The sequence below is a fragment of the Peromyscus leucopus genome, chromosome 15 (genome assembly GCF_004664715.2).
Source record: "Peromyscus leucopus breed LL Stock chromosome 15, UCI_PerLeu_2.1, whole genome shotgun sequence".
Classification (NCBI taxonomy): domain Eukaryota; kingdom Metazoa; phylum Chordata; class Mammalia; order Rodentia; family Cricetidae; genus Peromyscus; species Peromyscus leucopus.
This window is the reverse complement of record NC_051076.1, coordinates 86,371,379-86,398,938: the sequence shown is the minus strand read 5'-3', so window position 1 is coordinate 86,398,938 and position 27,560 is coordinate 86,371,379. Positions and strand designations below refer to the sequence as shown.

At 35.6% G+C, this 27,560-nt stretch overlaps 1 protein-coding gene across 1 annotated transcript in view; it reads right to left on the bottom strand.

The window, feature by feature from the left end:
- Cdh7 (cadherin 7) overlaps positions 1-27,560 on the bottom strand; it is a 146,883-nt gene that overhangs the window by 7,931 nt on the left and 111,392 nt on the right. The window contains 1 exon segment of the mRNA XM_028859029.1: positions 25,612-25,863. Coding sequence (XP_028714862.1) covers positions 25,612-25,863 — 252 coding nt within the window.

Genomic DNA, 27,560 nt, shown 5'->3' with positions numbered 1-27,560 from the left:
ACTGACTAATTTTTTCAAAACCTTAGAAGGTGACAAGGACTTAAGTAGCCCAAGAGAATTATCACCTGAATCTAAGAAAGAATTGGCCTTTGTAGAAAAGTAAGTGCATGAAGGGCACGTGGATCGTATTGATCCAAAGCTGTATTGCATTTTGGTTATTTTACCTTCTAGGCATTCTCCTACTGGAATATTAATGCAGAGGGAAGATATTGTATTGGAATGGATATTTTTACCAAGTAAACAAAATAAAAAAATTAAAAACTTATGGGGAAAAAAATCTCTGACTTGATTTGGAAAGGAAAATTGAGACTTTGTCAATTAGCTGGAATAGACCCAGCAGAAATTGTTGTACCTTTAACTAAGGAAGACATTGAAAAATTATGGACAGAAAGTGAATTTTGGCAAAGAGCTTGCAGTAATTTTTTGGAGAAATTAACAGCTAATATCAAAAAAGTGATAGAATTGATGATATAAAGAGAGCTGATTGGATCTTCCCTCAAAGTGTATGCGAAAAACCCATATCTGGAGTTCGTACATTTTATACAGATGCCAACAAACAAGGAAAGGCAGGTTACAAATCAGAAAATTTAAGTAAAGTGGTTCAAAATCCTTATAATTCAGTTCAAAAATCAGAATTGTATGCTATTCTGTTGGTATTAATGGATTTTTCAGAACCTCTCAACATAGTAACTGACTCTCAGTATGCTGAAAGAGTAGTATTACATATTGAGACTGCAGAATTTATCCCTGATGCTTCTGAATTAACTTCACTATTTATTCACTTACAAGATACAATCAGGAAAAGGAGTCATCCTTTATGTATAACTCACATACGATCCCATACTGGTCTGCCAGGCCCTCTAGCACAAGGCAATGATGAGATTGATAAATTATTGATAGGAAATGTGCTGGAGGCCTCAGAATTTCATAAAAAACATCATGCCATTAGTAAAGGTTTAAAAAAGGATTTTTCCATAACCTGGCAACAAGCCAAAGAAATAGTAAAGAAATGTCCTACTTGTTCCTTCTACAATCAAACACCATTAAGAGCAGGATGTAACCCAAAGTGTACTCAGAGGAATGAAATCTGGCAGATGGATGTGTTTCACTTTGCAGAATTTGGAAAACTGAAATATGTACACCACAGCATCAATACTTATTCAGGATTTTAATGGGCAACTGCTTTGATTTCTGAAAAAGCTGATTCTGTAATCACTCATTTGCTAGAAGTTATGGCCATCATGGGTATACCTGCACAAATCAAAACTGACAATGTTCCATCATATGTCTCTGTTAAAATGAAACAGTTTTTGCTTATTATAATATAAAGCATATTATAGGTATGCCACATAATCCTACAGGTCAAGCAGTTATAGAAAGATCAAACAGAACTCTAAACGATATGCTAAATAAACAGAAATGGGTAACAAAAACCCCCAGAAATAGACTGCATAATGCTCTATTAACTTTGAATTTTCTCAATGCCAATGAGAAAGGAACAGCTGCAGAGAGACATTGGATAATAGAAAAAAACTACAGAACTAAATCAGCCTATATAATTTAAGGATGTGCTGACCTCAGAATGGAAACCAGGGTATGTATTACGTTGGGGACCAGGTTTTGCCTTTGTTTCTACAGGAGAAGATAAGCTGTGGGTACCATCAAAACTGATAAAGGTTCGATTTGAACAAGAGAAACCTCTTAATTAGAGGAGGTAATAGTTCATCAACCAGCATGAACATCCAATTTAAACTAACTTGTACCAGTAACACATGCCTTTTCATTTAATCAGATAATAACTTGACAAAAAGGAACATCCCCAAAATTAGTCTTGGGAAAGGTTTTTCTTTGTGTCTTTTAGGAGAATGAAGGTTAAGGAATCTGAAGAACACAGGACAAATGAGACAACTGAAGAAAAGGGACAAATCATCTATCCCAGGAAACAGAGTGAAATGGTGTATGGGTATATATTATCTAAAAAATTTTATGTCTTCCTAAATGTTTGTTTCTTCTTTTCTCTAATGATTTAACACTATTGGTCTTCTAATAGTCCTGGTTCAATTAAAATTTAAAGCTGAATTTGGAGTTGGAGAATGGCTTTCTCCTTCTTTAATCTCAAGCATGTTGTTAAAAGGAAAATGCAAACTCCCTGTATCATGCCCGAATAAAAGATCCATCTTCTGCTATGGGACAGAACAAAAGCCAAATTAATTAAGGGACTATTCTATTACTAATCTCAACTCTTTGATTCTATTCTGATTCTTTAAACTTTTCTTAAAGTATGAATTTTATATCAAAATTTACAAGATTAATGTATATATATGTATATATATACATATATATACATTTTAAACTTTGTTAAGATATGAATGGTCTTATAGAGTACTAACTAATTCTAGAAAAAAGGCTTCAATTAGCTGCATATATATGTCTTTGTGTTTGAGTCTCTTATCAGTTTTCTGCAGGAAATCACGGCCAGGCCTAACATCAACTGAAGTCTCCAGGAAGAAGATGGGGCCCCACAACAACAACAATTCCACATGGACAATAATGATATCACTAAGCTGAGAAACATCATCTACAGATCAACTTTGAACTACAAGGTGCTCAGAGCAATTTTGAGATGACTAGCTGAGATGATCCAGTCTTAAAGACTACTTGAATAAGGACTTGAGATAAACCCTGAACTTTGACATTATACACAGACTGGATAATGAAGGATATAGTTACCTTTCCTAGAATTTGACAATTAACCTAAAATTTTACTTTCAGGATAAAGAAAACTTCGCCCATACCCAGCAGGAAGCAATTTTAAGAATACGACGCCCACATTCCCAAAGAGGTGGTGTGGGGCGGGTGGTTTTTCGGTTCTTTTAATGGGTTTTGGGTCTGGGATAATTTTCATTGTTTAGGGGGTTGGTTAAAAGTTGTTGTCAAGGGTCAGGAAAAGGTCTAAGCAAAGGAGATTAGATTTAACGTTCTTGTTTTAAAAAAAAGAAAGGAAAAGAAAAAGACAATTACTAGTTTTAAATACTTTACATTGGATTGGATTGTTTTATATTGTATGAAAATTTGAAATTGATATTGTTAGAAAATGCTATATGTATATTTCTAATTGTATTTATACCATTAATTTGACAATGTAATGCAATTTTCTGATCCTTGAATGTTATTATTACCAACTATTAGGATATAAAGAAATGAAAGTTAGTAGTTAGACATTACAATAGAACTTGTAGTCATATTAGATATGTTTTAAAAATTGAGCAGATATATTTCAGACAGGTCATTACAAACCCTTCAGAGATCTACAGAATATGGCATTTAAAATGTTTTAATAACTTAGAAATTTTTATTTTTTGAGACATATCGGCTCCTGGCAGTACCAATCTACTTCAGAGAAAATATGGCCATTGAAGAAACTGCATATGGAGTCAACTTTCATTGTGGCAAAATTTAGCCACTGGACAATAAAGTATCCTTGAATCAACAGGACAAAATGGACAGACAGGACACGAAACAAAGGACTACTGGTTGTTGCCAAATCAAGTGTGGTTATGGCTTTATCAAAAGGCATCTTCTGAGGCCAGGACAATATGGCACCATCCCTGAAGTGGCCTTTGTAATCCGTAAAAGGTACAGTGCCCTTTTCTTCGAAGGCAGCTTAACAGGCAAAGGGCCGATGGCTTCTGTTGTGCAATGGAACAGCAGCTGAATGCTCACGCCTCTCGATAGTAGAATGACATTTGATAGAGGGAGATGGAGAAGAAGGGGATGCTGAGATGAAGCCATATATACACAGCCAAGAAGAATGGACAGCTGAACTCAAAAACCATCAACTATTTCCAGAATTCAAAATCCTGAATCATGACAGGACACTAGTGGAATTCAGGTGTTTCTGGTACATGGACTGCTCTCACCCAATGTGAGGTTGAACTGTTGACCTTGTGTACATCCTACTTAACAAATGAGTCTGTCAGATACGCTAAGCCTATAGGCTGAAGATGATGCCCCAACACTGGAGAGAAACCTCAGGTGACTGTCCAGGCAGCTGACTGTTTCTGTCAACTCACAAATTTTTTGGAAGTTGCTTGCATGCACTTCCTGTTTTTATTTTTGTTAGCTAATATTATTTCCTTCTTGGGTCTCTGAGGGAGTTGAAGTTTAGTTAGTTGCTGTGGGCCGCAGGAATATCATAAGAACTCAGCTGGTTATGGCAAAGTCACTACCTGGAGGAATCAGGGAATTCCTCCAGAGGAAGGCAAATCCCAAGGGGATTTTGGTGTTACTTGGCTTGTTATATATCAGCTGTATTCTATTATGAAAATCATGTGTGCCTTCATAGTTTTCCCATTTGATTTTTCCCTAAGAAGGGCTAACAATGTGGACTGATCACTCTCTAGACATATACATTCCAGGCATTTGGAGAACAGCCTCAGGAAAGGCTTTCTCTGGAATCAGATATCTCCCCTAGCCACTTTCAAGGACTAAAGGAGACATCACCCAGGTGGTCACCCAATTTCTGAGGATTAACAGTGATAACAATCCACAGGCGAGTCTCCTGACTTAAGGTAAATTCCACAAGAGGACACTGCCTAGGTCAGTAATAGCTTTACACAATTTAGCTCAGACCCCTCCTTTCTTACAGCATTACTAACTTTATAGACCTCTAACTACTTACCTAACCACTTCTGGGAATATTTAGATAACATTCTGTGCTAACAGATATGCTCAGCCAGAACTCCCAGTTCAAGCCTCCCTGTAATTATCATCATTGGCAGCATCCAGCCAGGTGCATCCCCAGACAGAGGAAGTACCTTATCAGAGATACCTCTGTACTCTCTAAGAACAGACTTAAGCATCCAGGCTACCTGTTTGAGAAGGCCTGGTGGATGTGCTAATTAAGCTTAACTTCCTCCTTTCCCAAATCTTACCTCCAGTTCCAGATCTCCCTTTATCTATTACCAGAGGCATCTACCTGTAGACAGGTTGCCTAGAGACTAAGCACACTTTCCCCCACCCTGCAGAAAAACAGACAGCTTGGACAGATTGGAGCCACAGGAAAAAAGAAGACAGTTTTATTTTCTCCCATTGACCTAGCAACTTATAGATTTTTAACATCTTTTACCAAACACATTTAAGATTATAGTTGTGCACATAAGATCCCTCTTCTTAGTTATTACCAGTATTTAGCCTTTAGTTAATTCATTAGTCACTTCCCCTTTGGGTCACAAATGATAATTAACAACTAGTGCCCCTCTTTGTAATTCTTATCAACCCTCCATTTAATCCTGATAGCGGACAATCACTGCCTGAGGAAGTTCAGGCTGAGTGTCCTGGGTGGAGGGGAGGATTGTGATTTTGGGGAGATATATAACTGTAAAGCAGAGGAAAGAGAATGGAAGAACTAGATGAGTAAGAACTTGAGAGGAACAAACTGAGATGGGGAAGCAGTAGATTGAAGGGCTACAAGACAGTACTAGAGGAACGAGATGGAAGATGAGAAAGAGCCAGATGGAGAAGAACAAGATGAGGTAGAACGAGAAGAGGAGAGAGGTGACAGGAGAGGAGATGATATGGGAAGGAACAAGATGGATGAGAACCTAGAAGGGGCAGAACTAGATGAAGGAATTAAGATAGAACCTAGAGGGGATCGCAGACAAGTGTAGAGAGCAATCAGGCTAAGATGACCTAAATATGAGAGCAGAATATAAGCTTATAATTGTCACAGAATAATAAAATACATGGACTAAGGAGTTTCGTGTACATAGATTCATTTCTTCTCATCAAAGATTAATTATCAGCTGGTTGTAGATTCTTCCCGGACCCTGGGAGGGGGCTATCGAGGGGCTGGACCCCCATAGTCCCCGATAGTTAGTTATAGTTGAAGATTAATTAGGATAGAAAGTGAATTAGATACATTTTGGACTTACCAAAATAGGATAGATAATGGAATTATTTTCTCTGATTTGTCAAATACAAATGGACTAGACATCGTTTAGGTATTTGTTACTTGTATATATTGTATATAGTTATTGTACTTTTGTATATAGTTTTTCTTTTGTTAATTATAACCTTTTGCCTTTTTTCTTTTTATTAAAATAGAAAAGGGGAAATATGGTGGTATTTTATTAGTACTGAAATGTGATTTTCATTGTATGTTAACAAATAAAGTTGCCCGGGGGTCAGAGCTATTAGAGCCTTAGCAAGAGCATGGTCGTGGTGGCTCATGCCCTTAATCCCAGCACTTGGTAGAAGAGTTAGGTAGATCTCTGTGTGTTCAGGGATATAGCCAGCATTGGTGACATACTCCTTTAAGACCTGGAGGGCTGTACTTACAGGCAGTGATGAGGCAGTCATGTGTTTGGGTTTACAACCAATGAGAAGGCAGAACAGAAAGACTATTTAAAGACAGACACACAAGAAGTAGCTCTTTCGGGAGGTAGGAGCACCGCAGGAGGTAAGATCTTAGCTGTGAGCTCTGACCTCTCAGCTTTCTTTTTTACATTTTTTCTGTGTTTCTTATTTTAATAAGATGGTTGTTTACATATACATAGTCCTATTCCAAGAGGTCATCTTTGGACACATGCACATATGAGTAAAGTCTAAGGGACTTAGTGGGTTTTATATTCATTGTCCATATATAAATAACAATAATAAAAATGATATCCTAAATGTGGAGAGAAGAGAAAGAGGTTGGAGGGAAGGAAGGAAGATCTAGAGCTCTTGTAAGATACTTTAAAAAATAAAGCTATTATAAAACAAAGCTAATTATTGGAAATTTATAGATCATGTTCATTTTAGCAGCTTTCCATGATCTCCTCAGAATGAAAGCAATGACAACAAATGGCAATGAGAATTCTGACAGAGAAAACAAAAGGATAGTGTACTGATGGGGTGGAGAGGAAAGTATGAGAATGAAGAGTGTGATGATCAGTGGACAGGTAATAAGGTGGACATGGCACATGAGAGCAATGACAAGAAGATTTCCATGAATACATAAGCTTATGTGTACAAAGTGAAGAAAGCAAGTGCTAGGTAACTATTAGACTTTCTTTAAAATTGAATTAATGCTTAAGTAAAAAAAATATTTCAAAATTATCAGTCTTTTATACTATTGATAGCATATTTTATACAAACCAATCATATTCTTACATTTGTCAAAAGTAGTTCTTATGTCACATTAAAATGCATTTTATTCTAATATTAAACTTGCTGTTGCCACTCAAGTTTTCATAGACATGAACTCCGAGGTCAGCTAGTTTGGATCAGCCTCAGGTACAATATGAACATGAAGTCTTTCAGTCTTGCTTGAAGATAAGAAAAATACTAGTCGTTTTGGGAGGATGTATAATTTAACATTTCAATGACTAGGGAGATAATTAATTTCTAGCAATTTTAGCACATCTGAAAATTAAATTAATCTTTATATAGAACACATGGTAACTGTTCTTCTAAGACTTTGGGGATGACTATTGTTAAAGAAGACATATTTTTGCCTAAGTAAGCAAAGATATACATATGCATATCTATATGAATACATAGACATGTATACATATGTAATCTTAAATACCGTATCTTTCCATGTGGGAGGGAATTTATTTAAATAAAAAAAAGAAATTTAGAAGTGGAACTGTGATAATTATTCAAAAGAAAGAAACTCTGTTCCTCAGATGTAAACAAACATTGAGTAAAGGGATCCAGATGGAGAAGGCTTCGTGGAGAAGTACAAAGAGCTGAGAGCTGGGACGAGAGGAGATGTGGCATAGCACAGGTGCCTTGACAAGAGGAACACAATCATCAGAGGTTGGTGGAAAATGTGGAAATGTCGATTTGAAGAGGTGGACCCAAAGACAAACATTTTGAAGACTTCTTGTAATACAGATTTGACTTTCAAAACAAGTAATTGTACTAGGATAGTGATAGCAAGTAGAGAAGAGGAGGTGTAACAAAAGATTATTGGGCAATAAATTACAGCACAGTCACACAGTAAAGGTTTTGCTACTGCCCTAATTTTATAGATTTAGAATTTAGTTTGATAACATTCCATCAGCATTTCTAAGAGAATCTACATAGGAAATCCTATTAGATACATGAAAAATTGTAACAAGATGTGGGAAATAGTTCACACATTGTAGGCAATGTATACTCAGTCAAGAAATCAAAATGCCTCCCTTTTTATATGATCCAGAGTATTAAAAAAAGCTTGCAGTCCACAAGAGTGTCAATCTCTCCGAATTGGAAGATGACAGGAAAAGAAGCAGCAAAATGTACAAAAGTGTCAAAGATGTGCCATCCCTAAATTATTGTGTCCCTTTATTTTGTACTATTGATTTCTATTCTGATCTATTACATGTTGATCTATGGCAGATAATCATGAAGACATTTGAAATTAAACACAACTTTTTAGTAGTTAGCATCAAAGTGCCTCCGTCCTTTGGTTTTCTTACACCTGCTCTTTGTGGAGACTATAGCATTATTCTTTTAAATGTTTACACAGATACAGAGAGCTCTTTCAAATGATTTTAATATTTATATATTAAAAATCAATTATCCAGTAGGCTGAGAGATGGCACATCAGTTAAGAGCACTTAGTTTTAATTCCCAGAATCCACATGGTGACTTACAACTGTCTGCAACTCAGTCCTAGGGCATTCAACCCCCTCTGTTGATTTCCAGGGGCACTTCCCTGCATGCATGGGGTATACATACATGCATGCAGGCAAAACACTTATACACATTAAAAAAATTAAACAATCTTTTACAAAATTAAGAATCAAATAGCTATACATGATGAGTGAGGTTATATAATAATATAAAGCATACTATGAATACTTTATGAGAAAACTGATTATTTCTTCCCAGAATATTGTTGTGATGTGAACAGAAGAGTGACCTGGGAGTTAACTTGGTGACAAGTTAGCATCTATAAAGTACTTTTCTCTCTGTCTTGTATGAACAAACACTTCCTTAGTAGATGGAAAAGATACCTAAATTTTAACTTGTATTTCAATTGTGTTTTACTTATGAAACAAATATGTCATCGATTTAATTGTTTTAATAATTAAATATTGGATTTGTATTATTTTGGATTATACTAGAGGATAATTTATATATATATATACATATTATAAAAATATAATTCATTCTTAGTATCTATTTTACTTTTCTGTATTTTATTTTTTAAAAAGCCTACTTTAAATTTGTTAGTTATATATGTGGTATGTATCAGTGACTCCCAATAGACTTATTTTGGATGGCTTATCTAAATGTATGATTTAGAAATCCCAGGAAATCTTGATTTTATTAGTACTAAATTATTATTTACTAAATTTTCATTTCAAAGTTAAAAATTGACAATAGAAATAGATATTATCATTATAATTATTCCTGTATCCAAAACATTTGTATTTGACAAAATGAAAAACTCTAGCTTAAAAATCTATATGTGAATTGAAGAATTTCTTGAAAAATTCTAGATATTGATATACCATTTAGGCTTTTAATATCTTTCTATATTTTATTTATGGTATCTTCTTTGTTTCTTTTCATTTAAGATATAACATTAAAAGTTTGTCATATTGTATGTGAGATATTAATTAAATAGTACTAATTTGTGTGACAAGAACTTCATGTCTTAAAAAAAATGGAGAAGATATCAGAAGATAGAAAGATCTCCCATGGTCACGGATCAGTAGAATTAACATAATAAAAATGGCCATCTTATTAAAAGCAATCTATATACTTAATTTGATCCCCATCAAAATCCCAACACAATTCTTTAGAGACATTGAAAAAGCTAATACTCAACTTCATATGGAAAAACAAAAATCCCAGGATAGCTAAAACAATCCTGTACAATAAAATAATTTCCAGAGGTATCACCATCTCTAATTTCAAGCTCTACTACAAAGCTATAGTAATAAAAACTGCTTTGGATAGGCATAAAAACAGTCAAGTTGATCAATGGAATTGAATAAAAGGCCCAGAAGACCCAAAGAAGCAAAGACCCAAATCCACACACCTATGGACACTTTACTTTCCACAAAAAAAAAGACAAAATTGCACAATGGAAAAAATAAAGCATCTTCAACAAATGGTGCTGGTCTAACTAATGTTAGCATGTAGAAGAATGCAAATAGATCAGTATCTATACCCTGTACAAAACTCAAGTCCAAGTGGATCAAAGTCCTGAACATAAAAGCAGATATACTGAACCTGATAGAAGAGAAAGTGCAGAATAGCCTTGAAAGCATTGGAATAGGAGGCAACTTCTTTAACAGAATACCAATTGCACAGGCATTAAGATTAATAATTAGTAAATGGGCCCTTATGAAACTAAAAAAGCTTCGTAAGGCAAAGGACACTGTCAATAGGAAAAAAAACCACAGTCTACAGAATGGGAAAAGATCTTCACTAACCTCATATCTGAGAGACAGCTGATCTCCTAAATATATAAAGAAATCAAAAAATTAGATATCAACAAAACAAATAATCCAACTAAAAATGGGGTACAGATCTAAAGAGAGAATTCTCAACAGAGGAATCTCAAATGGTTGAGAAACACTTAAAGAAATGTTCAACATCCTTAGTCATCTAGGAAAGGCAAATCAAAATGACAGATTCCATTATATACATAACAGAATGGCTAAGATAAAAAAAAAAGTGACAGGTCATGCTGGCATGAATGTGGGACAAGGCAATCATTCCTCAATGGCTGATGGGAGTAAAAACTTGTACAATCACTTTTGAAATCAACATGTTGGTTTATCAGAAAACTGGGATATAATCTACCTCAAGACCTAGCTAAACCAGTGTATATATTCAAAGATTTCTTCATCATACCACAAGGATACTTGTTCACCTATGTTCACAGCAACTTTATTTATAATAGACAGAACCTGGAATGAATCTATATATTCAAAAAAATGGATAAAGAAAATGTGGTACATTTAGGCAAGAGAGTATTACTCATCTGTTAACAATGAATTTGTGATGTTTGCAGGCAAATGGATGGAACCAGAAAAAAAGAATCTTCCTAAGTGAGGTGATTCAGACCCAGAAAGAAAAACATGGTATCTATTCACTAATAAGTAGATATTAGCTGTAAAGTAAAAGATAATTATGCTGTAATACACAGAGCATGAGGGACTAGGTAACAAGCAGGGCTCAATGGGAGACACATAGATCTCCCAGGAGAAAAAATAGAATATATCTCATGGGTGGATTATGGGCAGGTGGAGATGGGAACAGAAAGGATCGGGCTGAGGTACAGGATGAAAGTATTAGAAGAGACAGCTGGAAAAGGAGGGTGTTTTGGGGTAGGTAGAACCCTAGTGCAATGGAAACTCCCAGGAATCTACAAGGGTGATCTCAGCTAAGATTCCTAGCAATACTGGATACAGAACCTGAACCAGCCACCTTCTATAACCAGGCAAGGCTCCCAGTGTAGGGATTTAGAAACCAACCCAGTCACAAAATATTGAACCTACAATTTGTCCTGCAGACAAGATATGCTGGGGTAAGGGTGGCACAGAAATTGTGTGAGTGGCGTCAATGACTGGTCCAGTCTGAGACATATGCCACTAGAGGGAGCCCATCCCTGACACTGCCAGGAGGGCCAGGAACCAGAAGATGGATGGCCCACAGACCTAGGATAGAACCAAACACAACTGGAAAAAAATGCCAATATAATGATGCTGTAATGATATTCTGCTATATTCATAGACTGGTGGCTAGCCAATTGTCATCAGAGAGGCTTCATCCAGCAACTCATGGAAACAGATGCAGAAAACCCACACCCAAAAATTAGGTGGGGCATAGGAAATCCTGAGAAAGTGGGGAAGGAAGGACGGTAGGAGCCAGAGAAGTCAAGGACACCACAAGAAAACCTACGGAATCAACTAACAGTGGGGCTCAAAGTGACTGATCCGAAAGTGAGTTTGCAAGGGACTGACCCAGGCACTCTGCACATACATGACAGTTAGGTAGCTTGATATTCTTGTGGGACTTTTAACAATGGGAGCAGAGGCTGTTTCTGATTCCTTTGCTGACTTTTGGGACCCTATTCCTCATACAAGTTTGCCTTGCCAGGCTTTAATACAATGGGAGATGCCTATTCTTCCTGCAGCTGGTATTTTATGTTTGGTTGATATCCCTGGGAGGCCTGTTCTTTTTTGAATAGTGATAGAGGAGGATTGGATGGTGGGGGGCATTGGGGAGGTAGGGGGAAGAGACTGGGAGAAGAGAAGTGAGGTGCATCTGTGGTCAGAATATAAAACAACAACAACAATAATAACACTAATAATAATAAATCATTTTTAAATTGCAGTGTGTATCTGTTGGATATGAATTGCATTTTACTAATTTTATTGTTATTCCTCATGTGAATTTGGATTTTATGAGCATCAAATCATAAACAGTCATAATGAATAGACATCTAATTTTCTCTCCACTGAGGATCAATCTCTTAAAGTTTGTCCACTATTACCACATCTCGATTCTACCACGGCCCATTCCCTCATCCCAAGCCAATGAGAGAACTAACTGAAAACACTTTGCTGAATTCCTCCAAACAAAATCCATTTTCTTCACTTATATTTAAGCACAATAGTTTTTCCTTCCAGATAAAAGCTAGCTGAATCCAAAGGTATTCCATCTGAGATTGTGATTGCTCTTAAATTAGAGAAACACCAGGCTTTTGTGTTATATTTCAGAGACCAAGGAGACCAATGAGTGGATATTTTGTTTGCTAAAACTACTGTGGGACTTCTACCCTTTTTATACATGATACATCTGTTCTATGAAACTATGTGGGAACATAGTTTCAACCACTAGAAACTTAACATGAGTCAACTATCTGTACTCTTGACAGGATATGATGGGGTTCTCCATAGCAAGTTTAAAAGAGAGTAGGAGCAGGAGAAGGGGGAGACAGGGAGAGTGGAAAGGTTAAAGGCTGTTGTACTTGCTTTGTCACTGATGTTAAGAAACAATGAGGGGAAATAATCCTCAAATTCTTTAACTGGTTTCTTTCCTCTTTCCCCCCTCATTTTTCCTTGGTGAGTCTAATGCACTCATGCTTTTTCCAATTTTTAGAAGAGAGAAACCTGGTATTCCCACATCCAAATACCCTTTCTGCTTTTCTGGATGAACAGACCCTATTTTAGAATGATTGCTGACAAGTTCACTGAAATGAGAACATATTAACAAAGCAGAACATAATAAAGTATCCAGAACTGTAATAGTCTTTTGTATTATTTTATCACTAACTCTCTCTCTCTCTCTCTTTTTTTTTTCTGGAGCTGAGGACCAAACCCAGGGCTTTGCGCTTGCTAGGCAAACACTCTACCATTGAGCTAAATCTCCAACACCCTAACTCTCTTTTTACCAACACTGTTCAGATTCATGTTACTTTCACTCACAGCATTTAAGAAATGTAGATTTAATATCACTATGTTTCATGTAATTTGTATCATATCATATGATTTTTCTCAAATAGGAAAATACTTAGGACAGAAACTTCCAGTTCATCTTTGACTCCAACGTCAATTTCCTTCTTGTCTTCATCTAATGTATACATTTTACTTCAATCAACCATAATTTGGGAATGTAATAGAGAGATGTGAGACTCTTAACATTTATTTACTAGATAGGTAGTTCTAAGCATAATTTACTTTCCTCTATCTCCATTTCCTTAAATACAAAATAGAGATAATATTAGCGTTTTATCATATAAGCTCTAATTCATAGTAATTTTGTAAAGAATGGGTGAGTTTGTATTTATGAAGTAATACATAATAAACATTTCTGGTCCTATTAAATACTAATACATATCTAAGTAATTCACATAGTCAAGCCTTATATAAACTAGTTCCTATTTCTTCCAACATTGTAGCCAGTAGACAAAAAAGAATTATTGATTATATTTTGGTCCACATGATTATAATGATTATAATGATCACCAAAAATATATCTAATGAATCTGATAATCATTGTATCTTCTGAATGATGATCAATAAATAATCAGTACTGGGGCTTTTCTTGAGTGTGTTAAATATATAGCAAAGCTTATAAAATCTATGTATAGTGAAATGATATTTATGGATTCATTAAAAACCATTTTGTCTCCTGTGTGCTTTATTGTATATTGTAAGAATATGCTAGATAAAAGAGAGGATGTGAATGAGAGTGAGACATGAGTAACAGAGAGAAAGAGAAGAAAGAAGGGGAAGGAAGAAGGGAGATCTCATCAGTCTCACAGGGCTTTTAGGCTTCAGCAAATTGTATATACATATAATTTATACATGGTACCTGAAAGCTAAGTCAATAGATGACAGAAAGGTTTAATGAATGCTAAAAACATAATAAGTAGGTATTGTGATATTGAGGACAATGAGAGTGAAGTTTGTTTATGATTATTCACAGTGGTGAGAACATGCTCCTAGAACCGCAAACATAAATGTAGGGTATAAAGTATTATGTGAACCTGAAAGGATGTAGGAAGAGTATTTCAGGAAAGTAGTAATTTTAAAAATGATGGAAACAAAGTTTCCCACAGCACTTCCTCAGGGATGATGAAGGATCACACAGGCAGATACCTTTCTGGTGGTGACCTGTAAAAAAATATGTCCTGCTTTGAGGAAAACTTTTGGCTTCTTTAAATATATTCATTCCTTCTAAATTTTTTCAAGAAGATAAATATAACAACTTGTTTTACAATTACATTCTAAGAAGAACACGGGGATACTACTGAAGATCAGAAAAATCATGTCATCTGAAGTAAGTCCTAAGGTCAGTTCTAAAGGACAACTAGAGAACAAGGCTTTCAGTTTGGATCTATGGGCTGTAGAATCAGAAATACACACATATTCCCAGAAACAAAGGGGCAACAATTTAACTTACACTTTTAGGCCCATTTGACACATCCTTTAAAAGGAATTAATTATAGTTGATGTAGCCCAAGTGAGTCATGAGACAAATATAAAAAAATACAAATACAAAATTTTCAACTGATGACAAGATATCTGGCATTTCTACTGGAATGTGTCCTTTATTTATTAGTGATTCATTCCTGCTTTTTTCTACACACACACACACACACACACACACACACACACACACACACACACAGAGCTATTAATTGAACCATAAAATGATCTTCCAAATATTGGCCCTTAGGACAAAGAGGAAAACTATATTCCAATAGACATAGCATTCATGCATAATGTTAAAAATAAAAACAAATGTTCTTTTTTTGTTACTGAGCACATTCAGTTCATTTGGGTTATTCAGTGTAAACATATAGAATTCTTTCTCTGTCAGATAATCAATTCATGAGGTACCACATATAATGACACAATAATCTTTAGCCCCTGACTTTGGAAGTAGCAGTTCATAAGGGACACAGAGTAATAAAATTATAGATTCAAGCATTTGTGGCAGTAGATATTTCTCAGCTAGTATGTATGTAATAACACTACTATAACCACAGTGTTAAAGGGCCTTTGGTGAGAGCACATAACTTGGATCCAGAAGCCAACAAATAGTGTCTGGAACGCAAAACAAAAAGGTCCTCTTATAGGCAAGCTAGAGCATGCAAGACAAGAAAAATAAGCCCACAAAAAGCAATGTGTACAATTTGGCCTAAGCACACTGTGAGAGAAGAAACAAATAAGATAAACCTGAGAGTTAAACTCTGGTCTCTAAATCAGAGTTCAGTCTGCAGACAAAAAGGAATCATGGAAATATATTTTAAAGTAGACATATTTTACACAAGCACATTTGGAATTTAAAAACTTATGCTGTAATTCTGTTTTCATGGGATTTCTGAGAATGTGACTGAGAGGGTCTGTTTCTTGTGCCTTCCCTTAAACTCTTTTCCTTCTTGTTGTTTTGTTCAGTTTTGATATGATAGTTTTCTTATGTTTATATTACATTATCATTATTCCCTAGATACCTGTTTGTTTTCTAGGGAGAGACAAGAAAGAAGTGGATCTGTATGGGAAGGGAAGTGGAGAGGAACTGGGTGGAGTAGAGAAAGGTGAAACTATAATATCTATTTTCAATAAAAGGAAAAAAATGTAGAGCAGTTTCCAAAATTTAAGAGTAAGAAGGTGGACCCTTGTAAAATCCAGGGCAGCACCAAGGGAATAAATGAACAACTTAAAGAACTGACAATGTGAAATTGGGGCTAATTCATTATGGAAGATGAAATAGAGGGAAAGCTGACTTGGAAAAAAAATAAAATGGGAATCTAAAGGAAGAAAAGAACAGGATGTAGGAATATAGTTCAAGATTTGATACTTCTATTGGGATTTCTAATTTCACCTATTTAACAGAACATGGAATATACATAGTAAGACCTGCTTTAAAATTATACCAACTAGAGATTTGCAAATGACATGCAAAAATAGATAATTATTACCATGTCTCAAGACATAGAAATATTTAATTACTACTGAAATTCATCCTTCTTTACTGAAGATGAGTATCCCAAGGCACCTCTTATTTAAATGTGATCATAATAATGATTTCATTTGAACCTGAATTAACACAGACCAAAACTGTTCAAAGTATAATGAATATTTGTGTGCTATATTCTGTACCAAAATATATTCTTGAAATTAAAATATATAATTGCAAATGTGTTTTCTAAAGGTCAGAATTAACTAGAGTATACCACAAATTAAACACTGAATTAACTCAAGATCTAGAAACTCACACCATGAAACAGTAAACATTTCTGCTTTTATTGTGGTAGCTATCAGGCTTGCAATACTCAGAGATATTTAGACACTTCCCACGGCATCTTGGCATTTCATGTTGGAAGACACACTTTGAAGAACAGATTTTTCAAGAATATTTAGAGGGCACCTGTTTCTTCCCTTCTGCTGTTTCTGTTAGGTTTCTGGGTATGATTGGCATTCACCCTGTGACTCTGTGACTATTTCCCTAATGTTTTGTTTGCTCTAGAAAAGGGGCATACAATAATAGTTGCCTTGGAAACAGTTTATGAACATTAAATCATACAATGTTAAAAAATAGCAAAGTACTTGGGTTAATGCCAAGCTCATTTCATTAGCTTATGAAAGCAATATATTTATCCTTCTTTCTGTTTTATGCTTCCTTTAAGTATGAACATATTTGCCATTATGAATTAGCAACTGAGAGGCTGAACATTATCACAGATGTGGAAGACTTTCCATTGTTATAGATCATGAGGAATAATACATTTTTTACATGTCTTTTCTTCTGTCATCATTATTCTCAGCGACTTGGTATACATTTTTGCACATTAGTAAAATTCTGACTCTACTAAAAAAAAAAAAAAAAACCATGAAAACATTTTCCAGGTGAACAAATCCTAAGCAGCCTCAGCAACAGGAGGCTAAATCTAGTTTAGATTTGTAAGGTCACCAAAGCACAATGAAAGGATGTATGACGGTGGAATGTCAGGCTGCCCATCTTAGACATACTGGAATTCTAGCTAGAACTTTGTGTGGTGAATGACCAGTTTCTGTAAACACCCTATTGAGCCAAGGCTTATGGAGTGATGCCACTCTGTGTGACGAGTGAAGAACACGAAGGGAGACTACATCACTTCAAACACTTGGAGTTATGGTCCAAACAGGAAAGCAAATAGAACCTAATATAGTAAATGCAGCATCAGAAGAAGAAATAGACATCCTTGAGCAGAATAAGGTAATCCAGCTGTAATATCCCCAAAATACTTGTGCAACTGTTAACGATGAGAAATATTTTAGACCAAAGCAGGTGAAATTCTTCCTCTAAATTTCTGAAAGATTTACTTCAATAATGACTGAATATGTCAATTGTACACACTTTTCTTTAATTAGTGTTTTTATTCTGATAGAAAAACAACTGCATTTGATACAATATGAATTTGAACTTAATAACACATGAGAGCAAATTAGTATCGTTATTAGTTTTCGGCCATAGTTTTTATTCTTTTCTTAGAATAATAAAATGCTTTCCATATATCGATTAAAACCTTTCTACAAAAAAGTATTTAAGGTCGCTGTTTGATGAAATCTGAAGCTGAACATTCTGACTTCATTCATGATGTATTCAGTCGTAATAAAATAAACCTCATACTCTGAGTTTTGGGTTATCACTTTCATTTAGAGTATTGAGGTATAAATGTGCTTCAAACAAAGGTCAGAGAAATCAGAAGAAATAAAAATCACTCAAAAGATTAGAAAAATACAGATGGAGGTGGAGATGGATGTTTCCAAATTTCCACATCATGAAATTTAAGCCAAAGGAGGAAAAGTTGGCAAGTGAATGGTAAGATCACTTTCTTTCCTGTTCAATCAAGTAGCAGTAACTGGGTTCTGGAGAGATGGCTCAGAGGTTCAGCAAACTGCTCTTCCAGAGCACCTATGTTTAATTCCTAGCACCCAAATGGAGTCTCACAACTGTAACTTCAGGGGATCTGATGTCCTTTCCTGGCCTCTGTATGCATTCACTACATATATGCATGCAGACAAAACATATATATGCATAAAATAAAAATAATCATATATATTAAAATATATTGCTCTAAAAAGCAACATGAAACCAGGTGCAATGAGCCTGATAGAACAGAAAGTGGTTATTACCATGAACTCATTGGCACAGGAAATGACTTTCTGAATAGAACACCAATAGTATAGGCACTAAGATCAAAAATTGATTAATAGAACCCAATGAAACTGAAAAACTTCTGCAAGGCAAAGAACACGATTAATTGGCAAAGAAACAGCCTACAGAATGGGAAAAGAACCTTAGCAACTCCACGTATGGTAGAGGGCTAATGTCTAAAATATATGAAGAACTCAAAAACTCAATATCAAAAAATGAACTAATCCAATCAAAAATTGGTTACATGGAATTCTCAATAGAAGAATTTCAAATATACACTTAGAGAAATGTTTAACATCCTTAATCATCAGGGAGATGAAAATCAAAACTCATTTCAGATTTCTATCTTATACCTGTCAGAATGGCTAAGAACAATAACACAAAAGATAACTCATATTGGTGAGGATGTGGAGTAAGGGGAACACTCTTCCATTCCTGGTGGGAATGAAAACTTACATAGCCACTATGGAAATCAGTATAATTATTCCACAGAAAGTTAGGAATTGATCTACTTCAAAACCCAGGAATACCACTCTTGTGTTTACACCCAAAGATCATTCCATCCTACCACAAGGAAACTTGCTCAACCATGTTCATTGCAGCTTTATTCATAATAGCCAGAAACTGGAAAAAAACAAGATGTCTCTCATCAGAAGAATGGTGAAAGAAAATATATTTCATTTATACAATGGAGTACTATTCAGCTGTTTAAAAAATGACATCATAAAATTTGCAGGCTAATGAATGGAATTAGAAAAAAACTCATACTGAGTGGGGTAACCCAACTTAGAAAGACAAATATGGTATGTACTCACTTATAAAGGGATATTAACCACTAAGTAAATGATAATCAAGCTACAATCTGTAGAGCCAGACAGGTTAGGCAAAGAGTATGAGTTTAGAGGGCATGTAGCATCTCCCTGAGGGGGGAGATAGAATAGATTTTATAGGCAGAATAGGGGCAAGTGATAGTGGGGGTGGATCAGGTGAAGGATGATGGGGTCAAAGAACAGAGTGCAGAGATGATAGATGGAATCAGGGGGAAGCACTTGACAGTGTTGTGTTGAAACCTAGTGCAGTGGAAATCTAGTACAAAATATGCTAGAGCAATGATAGCACAGAATTTGTTGGAGTAGCCAATCAATGTCTGGTTTGATGTAAGGCCTTCTCCATAAGAAGGAACCCATACCCAGCACTGCTTGGGTAATCAAGGACCAGAAACTACATAGTTCAGAGACCCAGATAACACCAACACTACTGGTCTAAAAATCAATAATTTATTTCTTATGATAATATACTATACTCTTAGATGAATGCCTTATACAGTCATCATTAGAGATGCATCTTCTAGCAGCAGATAAAAACAAAGCCAAAGACCCACAGCCATACATTACAAGAAGAGTGTCTAAATGGTATACCTCCATCAAATCCCTTGCTTCAGAGCTCAGGGAATCCCATGAAAGAGAAGGCAGAAAGAATGTAAGAGCCAGAGGGAATAGAGAACACCAGAAGAACAAGGCCCTCTGAATCAACTAAGCAAGAAACAAATGATTTCACAGAGACTGAAGCAATACACACAGAGCTACATGAGTCTGCAGCAGTTCCTCTGCAAATATATTATAGTTACTAGCTTAGTATTTTTATGGGACTCCTGACTGTGAGAACAATGGCTTTCTGACTCTTTTGCCTCCTCTTTGGACTCTTCTCCTGTAGGGGTGCCATGTCCAACTTCTATATGATCATTTTTGCTTCATCTTATGATATATTATGTGGCTATGTTTTGTTGTTATTTCTTAGAAGCCTGTTTTTTTCTTTTTGTTTTATTTTTTGTTTGTTTTCTGTTCACTTATTTTTTTATGTTACAACCAAAGTTTCTCCTCTCTCCCCTGTTCCAAGATCTTCCTCCCAGCCCCCACCCCCATCCACCCCTTCACTGTTTCTCTTCATCTACAGACATCCCATGGATATCAGCAAACCATGGTATATCAAGTTTCAGTGCAACTAGGATTCTCCTTTTTTCTTAAGGCTGGATGAGTTAAATTGTAGGAGGAATGGGTCTCAAAAGCAGGCAACATAATGAGAAACAGCCCCTGCTCCCACTGTTAGGAATCCCACAAGAAGACCAAGCTACACAAATTTAACATTTATGCAGAGGGTCTAGGTCAGTCCCAGCTCCCTGGTTATTGGTTCAGTTTCTGTCAGTCCCTATGAGCCCTGCTTAGTTGGTTCTCTGGGTTTCCTTTTGGTGTCCTTTACATCACTAGGTCCTACAATCCTTCCTTCCCCTCTTCCAAATGATTCCCTGAGCTCTGCTTAATGTTTGGCTGTGGGTCTCTTCTTGTGTTTCTATCAGGTTTCTATCAATACCTAATTGATGAGAGTTTGGCTGGGCATCAATCTGTGAGTGAAGTACAATATCATTAGAAATGATTTCATTGACTTTTTTGTCATTCCTCTTTGGATATTGCCTGTGGAGAGACCTGGAAAGGGGAATGGGGATAGAAAAAGGAGGGATCAAGTGGAGGGAGAGAGTACTAGGAAAAACAATTGGAATCTGGGGCATCTCTGGGATGAGCTAGAAACCTAGTGCAATGGAATCTCCCAGGGATCTACGAGGGTGACTCTAGCTAAGACTCCAAGCAATAGGAGATATAGAGCCTGAGCAGACTGACCATCTCCTATAAGCAGGCGAGATTTCCAGTGGAGTGACTGGAATATCAACCTAGCCACAAACCCTTCAATGTACAACTTGTCCTGCCTATAAGATGAGCTGGGTAAAGGTGGTATAGAAATTGTGGGAGTGACCATCTAGTGACTTGTCCAGCTGGAAACTCATACCCTGAGAGGGAGCTCTCCCCTGAGGGCTAGGACCCACAGGCAGAACACCCCAGAGAAGTCTTATTTTTTTCTAATGAGAGAGAGAGGTAAGGAGTGGATCAGAGAAGAGGGGAGGTAGAGATTAACTAGGAGGGAAACTGTAATTAGGATATATTGTTTGAGAAAATAATCCATTTTCCACTTAAAAATTTTAAACAAACAAAAGCAATAGAATAAGGAAATCTTGCTTCTTATCCTAGTATAGGCTCAAGGTTAGGATTGATTTATGGGATACTATCCAGTGTTATTCTAACAACTTCAGTATATCATGTTTTGTCAAGTTACAAGTCACTTTGATCTGTCACATCACAGAAGAAGAATGTTGACACTCAGAAAAGTATTTACCTTTATTAGAATTCCAAGCCAAGAGGCTTCTATAGTTTCCTCCTTTATGAACATCAGTCTCAAGTTCTTTGTTACCAAGGGCAAATCCTTTGGTTCATTTTAATATAAAACATTTGTTAATGAGTTTGGAAGGTGCAGAAAATCTGGGCATCTAACATCCAGATTCTGGATTCACATCACTTTTTGATAAGATATAAAAATGAGCCACTTACATACTTGAATCAGGCACTTTTCAAGATATGTACTCCAAGTCCACACCTGTGAAATCTGAATTTCATTGGCTTCAAAACTGACCATCTCAAATGCCAGTTAATAATAGTGAAGGTAGAAAGAAAAAAAGTTGCTGGAGGGCTTCTCTCCAGGTTCCCCAAGCCCTGCAGTCCCACAATCCACTTATAAAATAATCACTCAGACGCTTATATCACTTATAAACTGTATGGCCGTGGCAGGCTTCTTGCTAACTGTTCTTTTATCTTAAATTAACCCATTTTTATAAATCTATACCTTGCCACGTGGCTGGTGACTTACCAGAGTCTTTACATGCTGCTTCTCCTGGCGGTGGCTGCAGTGTCTCACCCCTCAGCCTTGCGCTTCCCAGAATTCTCTTCTCTCCTTGTCCCACCTACTTCCTGCCTGGCAACCTACTTCCTGCCTGGTCACTGGCCATCAGTATTTTATTTATATAGAGAGATATCCACAACAACAACAACAAAAAAAGACAAATTTTCTACTAAACTGTTACCATCAACTCAAGAAATAAAATTTGAAGATTATAATAATAATCTGAATGGCTGATTTTGAAAGATTCTGCTATTGTATAGTTTCACTGTAGATATGAATTTTGTAGGCAGAAGTCCTTGTTTCAAAACTTCAAGTCATTGTGAAAACATTCTGCTTTCACTGAGACTTGGGTAAAGCCATAGAAACTTTAAAAAGTAAATGAAATGCATGCACAGAAATTTGATACTTAGATATAGAAGTAGCCTTTCTAATTCTCAGGTGACAAGTCTGAAATTAGTAGAGAGATGCTTACACTTACAATCTCCCAAGTCAGAACACACACATATATACACAAACCACACACACACACACTCATGCTCACACATAGACACAAATGGCACACATATATATGTACATGCAAACAAACACAAACACTCTACACATGTATACAAACACATCACACACATCTCAAACCACACACACACACACACACACACACACACACACAGACATACACCACCCACACAGCCACAATATATGCACATACACAGATATACTATACACATACCATAAACACTCATACATACAGATATACAGCACACACAAATACATACATGAAGACAACACCACAGAGACAACACATACACAAAACACTACAGGTACCCCCACACTTCCCACTCATGCACACACACATAAACATACACAACACCCCCCACCACACACACACACTCACACACACACACTCACTGCAAATCCCTCCACACACACACCACACACATACACACACACACACACACACACACAGAGAGAGAGAGAGAGAGAGAGAGAGAGAGAGAGAGAGAGAGAGAGAGAGAGAGAGAGAGAAAACCAAAGAATAGATACTAATACATCTGTTTCTTCTCTCTCTGGTTTTTCGAGAAAGGCTTTCTCTCTGTAGCCCTGGGTGACCTGGAACTCACTCTGTAGATGAGACTGATCTTGAACTCAGAGATTTACCTGCCTCTGCCTCCCTAGGGCTGAGATTTGCTGTGGATATGCTCTGTATAAATAAAATGCTGATTGGTCAGTAGCCAGGCAGGAAGTATAGGCGGGACAAGCAGAGAAGAAAATACTGGAAACAGGAAGGTTGAGTCAGGAGACACTACCAGCCGCCGCCATGAGTATCAATATGTAAGGTACTGGTAAGCCACGAGCCATGTGGCAAGGTATAGATTTATAGAAATGGGTTAATTTAAGATGTAAGAACTAGATAGCTAGAAGCCTGAGCCATTAGGCCAAACAGTTTAAATTACATAAGAGTCTGTGTGTTTATTTTATAAGTGGGCTGTGGGACTGCTGGGACTGGGCGGGAGCTGGAGAGAAACTTTCCAGCTACAGAGATTAAAGGAGTGGGACACCTGTTTTACTGTAAATAACAGTTTAGTGATTATATACTGTAGAAGAATCAAGCAACATTGATTGAAAAGAAGCTAAATGACACATAAGACATTATATATTGGAAGTGAAACAATCTTCATAAGACAGTCTTTTAAAATCCAAATGTTAAATCACTATCAGAGATAATCAAATTTGAGAGAGTACAGTTATCTGTAACTTGTTCCTGGAAGCACAGTACAATGGAGTGTGTGTGTGTGTGTGTGTGTGTGTGTGTGTGTGTGTGTGTGATAAATAGTCAAACTTTCACACATTGTCTACCTCTCTTTTTCAATTCCCATGATTTGGTTGTTTCAAAGTGAAGGCATTGTCTTTTTAAATGGAATGGAGATTTTATATCTTATGTCTGTAATTACTCTTTTATAAAGTAAAAGTAAATATTAGACTTTTGTGTTTATTATTATGCATTGGAAGCCAAAGTAGTTCAATAATCATTTATTCACAATGTCTCCAAATTTCTTTCATATTTACTTTTAGTCCTTATATTATAATCATCTTTTAACTGTGAATTACTGGTCATTTCTAATGAATTTCAGGAAGTTCCTGACTCCTGTTTACAGTTTTTTTTTAAAGAATAGTATAATTATTTTTTCTAGATTTATTTGGATAGCTAAAGTTATTGAAGAAAATTACTTCTATTTTATGAGACTCTTTACACTGTATTAGCAGCTAAATCTTAGCTTGGTTAATAAAGTGAGGACTGTCGTTCCACCAATTACACTTAAATGTACACACTGAATATTCACTATGTAGTAGGTATGCAGTTTTGTGCATGAATCATCTCATTTAATTCTCAAATCATTATGAGTCTAGTTATATGAATTCACCAATGAGATTATGAAGATATTCCATAGAGAAGCCAGCACTCCATGTTACATGGTGCAATCAAAAGTGCAAACTTAAGTGCTTATCATCTCTGTAGAACTTACACTGTGAATGTGAACATTGCTTTTGAATAAACCCATTCATTATCCTAGTGGCCATGTTAGATAACTTCTAATATTAAAAAGGATCTTGTATAATCTCCTATCCAAATTTAAGTAAATGTAGTTCAGCCAAATAATAAGTTAGTCTTAGAAAAGTAGAATTAAATTAGGCAGCAATTCTCAAGAAATTGTTTGTGTAGCTACAATTTCATTCCCTTAAAAGTCAAAATAATTTAAGAGACATATATTTTTTTTGAAAAATTTGTCCATTATGCCATAATTTCTCAAATAAGCATAGTATCAAAACAACATGAAAAATACTTCTTCTATACTAATATAGTGTTCATGTTGATAATTCTCACACAAAGAAACAGGATGAAATAAATTTAAAACTAAATGTTCGAAAAGCACTCATAGTAAGTTCAGATAATTTATCCTGTGTTTTTTTTTGAAAATGAAGTTCATATTCTTTTATTATGTGTTGTCCTTTAAAGCACACTGCTAGATAGAAAAGATAAGCAGCTAGTGTTACCATAACTGGTAAATTATTTACATGTCCTTGAAAAGATAGTCAAAAGAAACGAAAATGAAGTAAGAAAACTTGTGGTGTTTGGTTGTTTTGGTAACTGCTCCTACAAAGCAAGAACAGAAAAACGGAACCTACCCAACAGTGTCAAGACACAGGCCAGGATTGCTATCAGGGCCCCGGTGCTAAGGCCGGCAGGCAGAACATAGGCCTCTGCGTTGCAGGTCTGCGCAATGCCGTCGGCATCGCAGTCACAGACACGGATGGTAAGTGTGTTGGTACTGCTCAGGGAAGGAGATCCACTGTCCACAATGAAAATTGGCAGGTAGTAAACTGACTGTTCCTGTCTGCGGAAGCCATTTCTCCTGGTGAGTATTGAAGCTGTGTTGTCTAGGATGAAGAACAAAAACATATAATAAGCCTTCTAACGAACTTTATCTTACCAAACTTAAGGTCATTCTTTTCCTTTTGCTCCTTAATTGTAAATCAGATGTGGCATATTTTTTTTCAACATCCCACAATAAATCTTTTTAGACAGAGAGGCATATTTTCTATGGAATTCATCTTAAAGTATTTCTAAAGATAGCAAAGAAACAGTCAATGTAAACTTAAATGTTTTATTAAATGGAATTTTTATATTTTTGCATACCTAAAATTTCAAACCATATACTTGTAGAGAGATTGGTAAAAGTCACCAGTTAGTAGATGCTCTTTTAAGCATCATTTCAAATCTATCCCTTGTTTGGCAGGTTTCTAGATCAATAAAGAAAAAGTAAAATAGGATACCATAGTTTTATTTAATTGATTATGTAGTCAAGTATCTTTGAACTAGGGCATACGCTCTGTGAAACAAGCCAGTATACTTCCTATGTTCACATCATGGTTTACTGGCACAAACTAACTAAGATGTTTTGATTTCATTAGTTGATGTAATTTTATGGGACTATCATCATAGACATGGTCCATCAATAACTGAAAAAAATCAATAAGCAGCACATTGTCAAACACAGATATTCACAAAGGGAATTATTGAATAAGTTTTATAAATCTTATTATTATTCACACTTTCTAAAGCAACACGATTTAAAATGTTTTATTAATAGCACAGAATTTAATTTATATTTTATATTCTATCTGACCTAAGAAAGTTAGAGTAACTATGATTTGAAAGGTGATTAATATGTGTATATAACTACCATTTATATTACCAAAATAAATTTAATTTGAGGGTATTTCTTTTAATAAGCTAATTAGAATTTATAGGATTCTACAAACTAACTAGTAGGCGAAAAGAAAAGAAAAGAAGTCAGGGTCATACTGTCATCCAGTACGTAAATCCCTAATAGTTTAAAACTTGCTTATCTAATATTGACATGAAAAATTTAATAAAATTTTAAAGAAAGCAAGCTGACATCATTTCTGTCTTAAGCAGCACAAAGCAAAAAGTTTATAACCAACATTAAGCAAAGAATTTACTGTGATTTTAGATTACATAAAATAAAAAATTAGTGTCATTTTGTATTTTGTCTGTTTTCATATGTGCAGATTTTGAAATGTTACTAAAATCTTACTGTTTGAAAATATTTGATCATACAATATAGATTTGCAAAATTCATTAGGGAATTAATTAATCATGGAATTGTCTAGGAATATTCCTTATGTACACTTAATAATATACAGGTTGATGATTTGATTCACACCAATGTTGATATTACCCATCATTATGAATTTAGAGAATATATTCATTCAGTTGTTTATTGGTAGTCTAACATGACTGATATAAAAATCTTTCACACATAGACACAGAATCATGTACACAGACACTATAAACACACACACACATACACACACACACACACACACACACACACACACACACACACAACATTAAATTGAGAAGCACAGGCCAAATGCTCAGCATATAAAAATGAATGCTATGATCAAGAAAGAGTTGTAGAATGCATGATGCTCTGTATTGCTCCCCAAAAGTGGAAGACAACATGAATGATTTTTATCTATTCTTTTGATGCCCTTCTAGGTATACCCTGAGGAACTTTGGGCTTGTTGTATGTGACACAGGGATATTT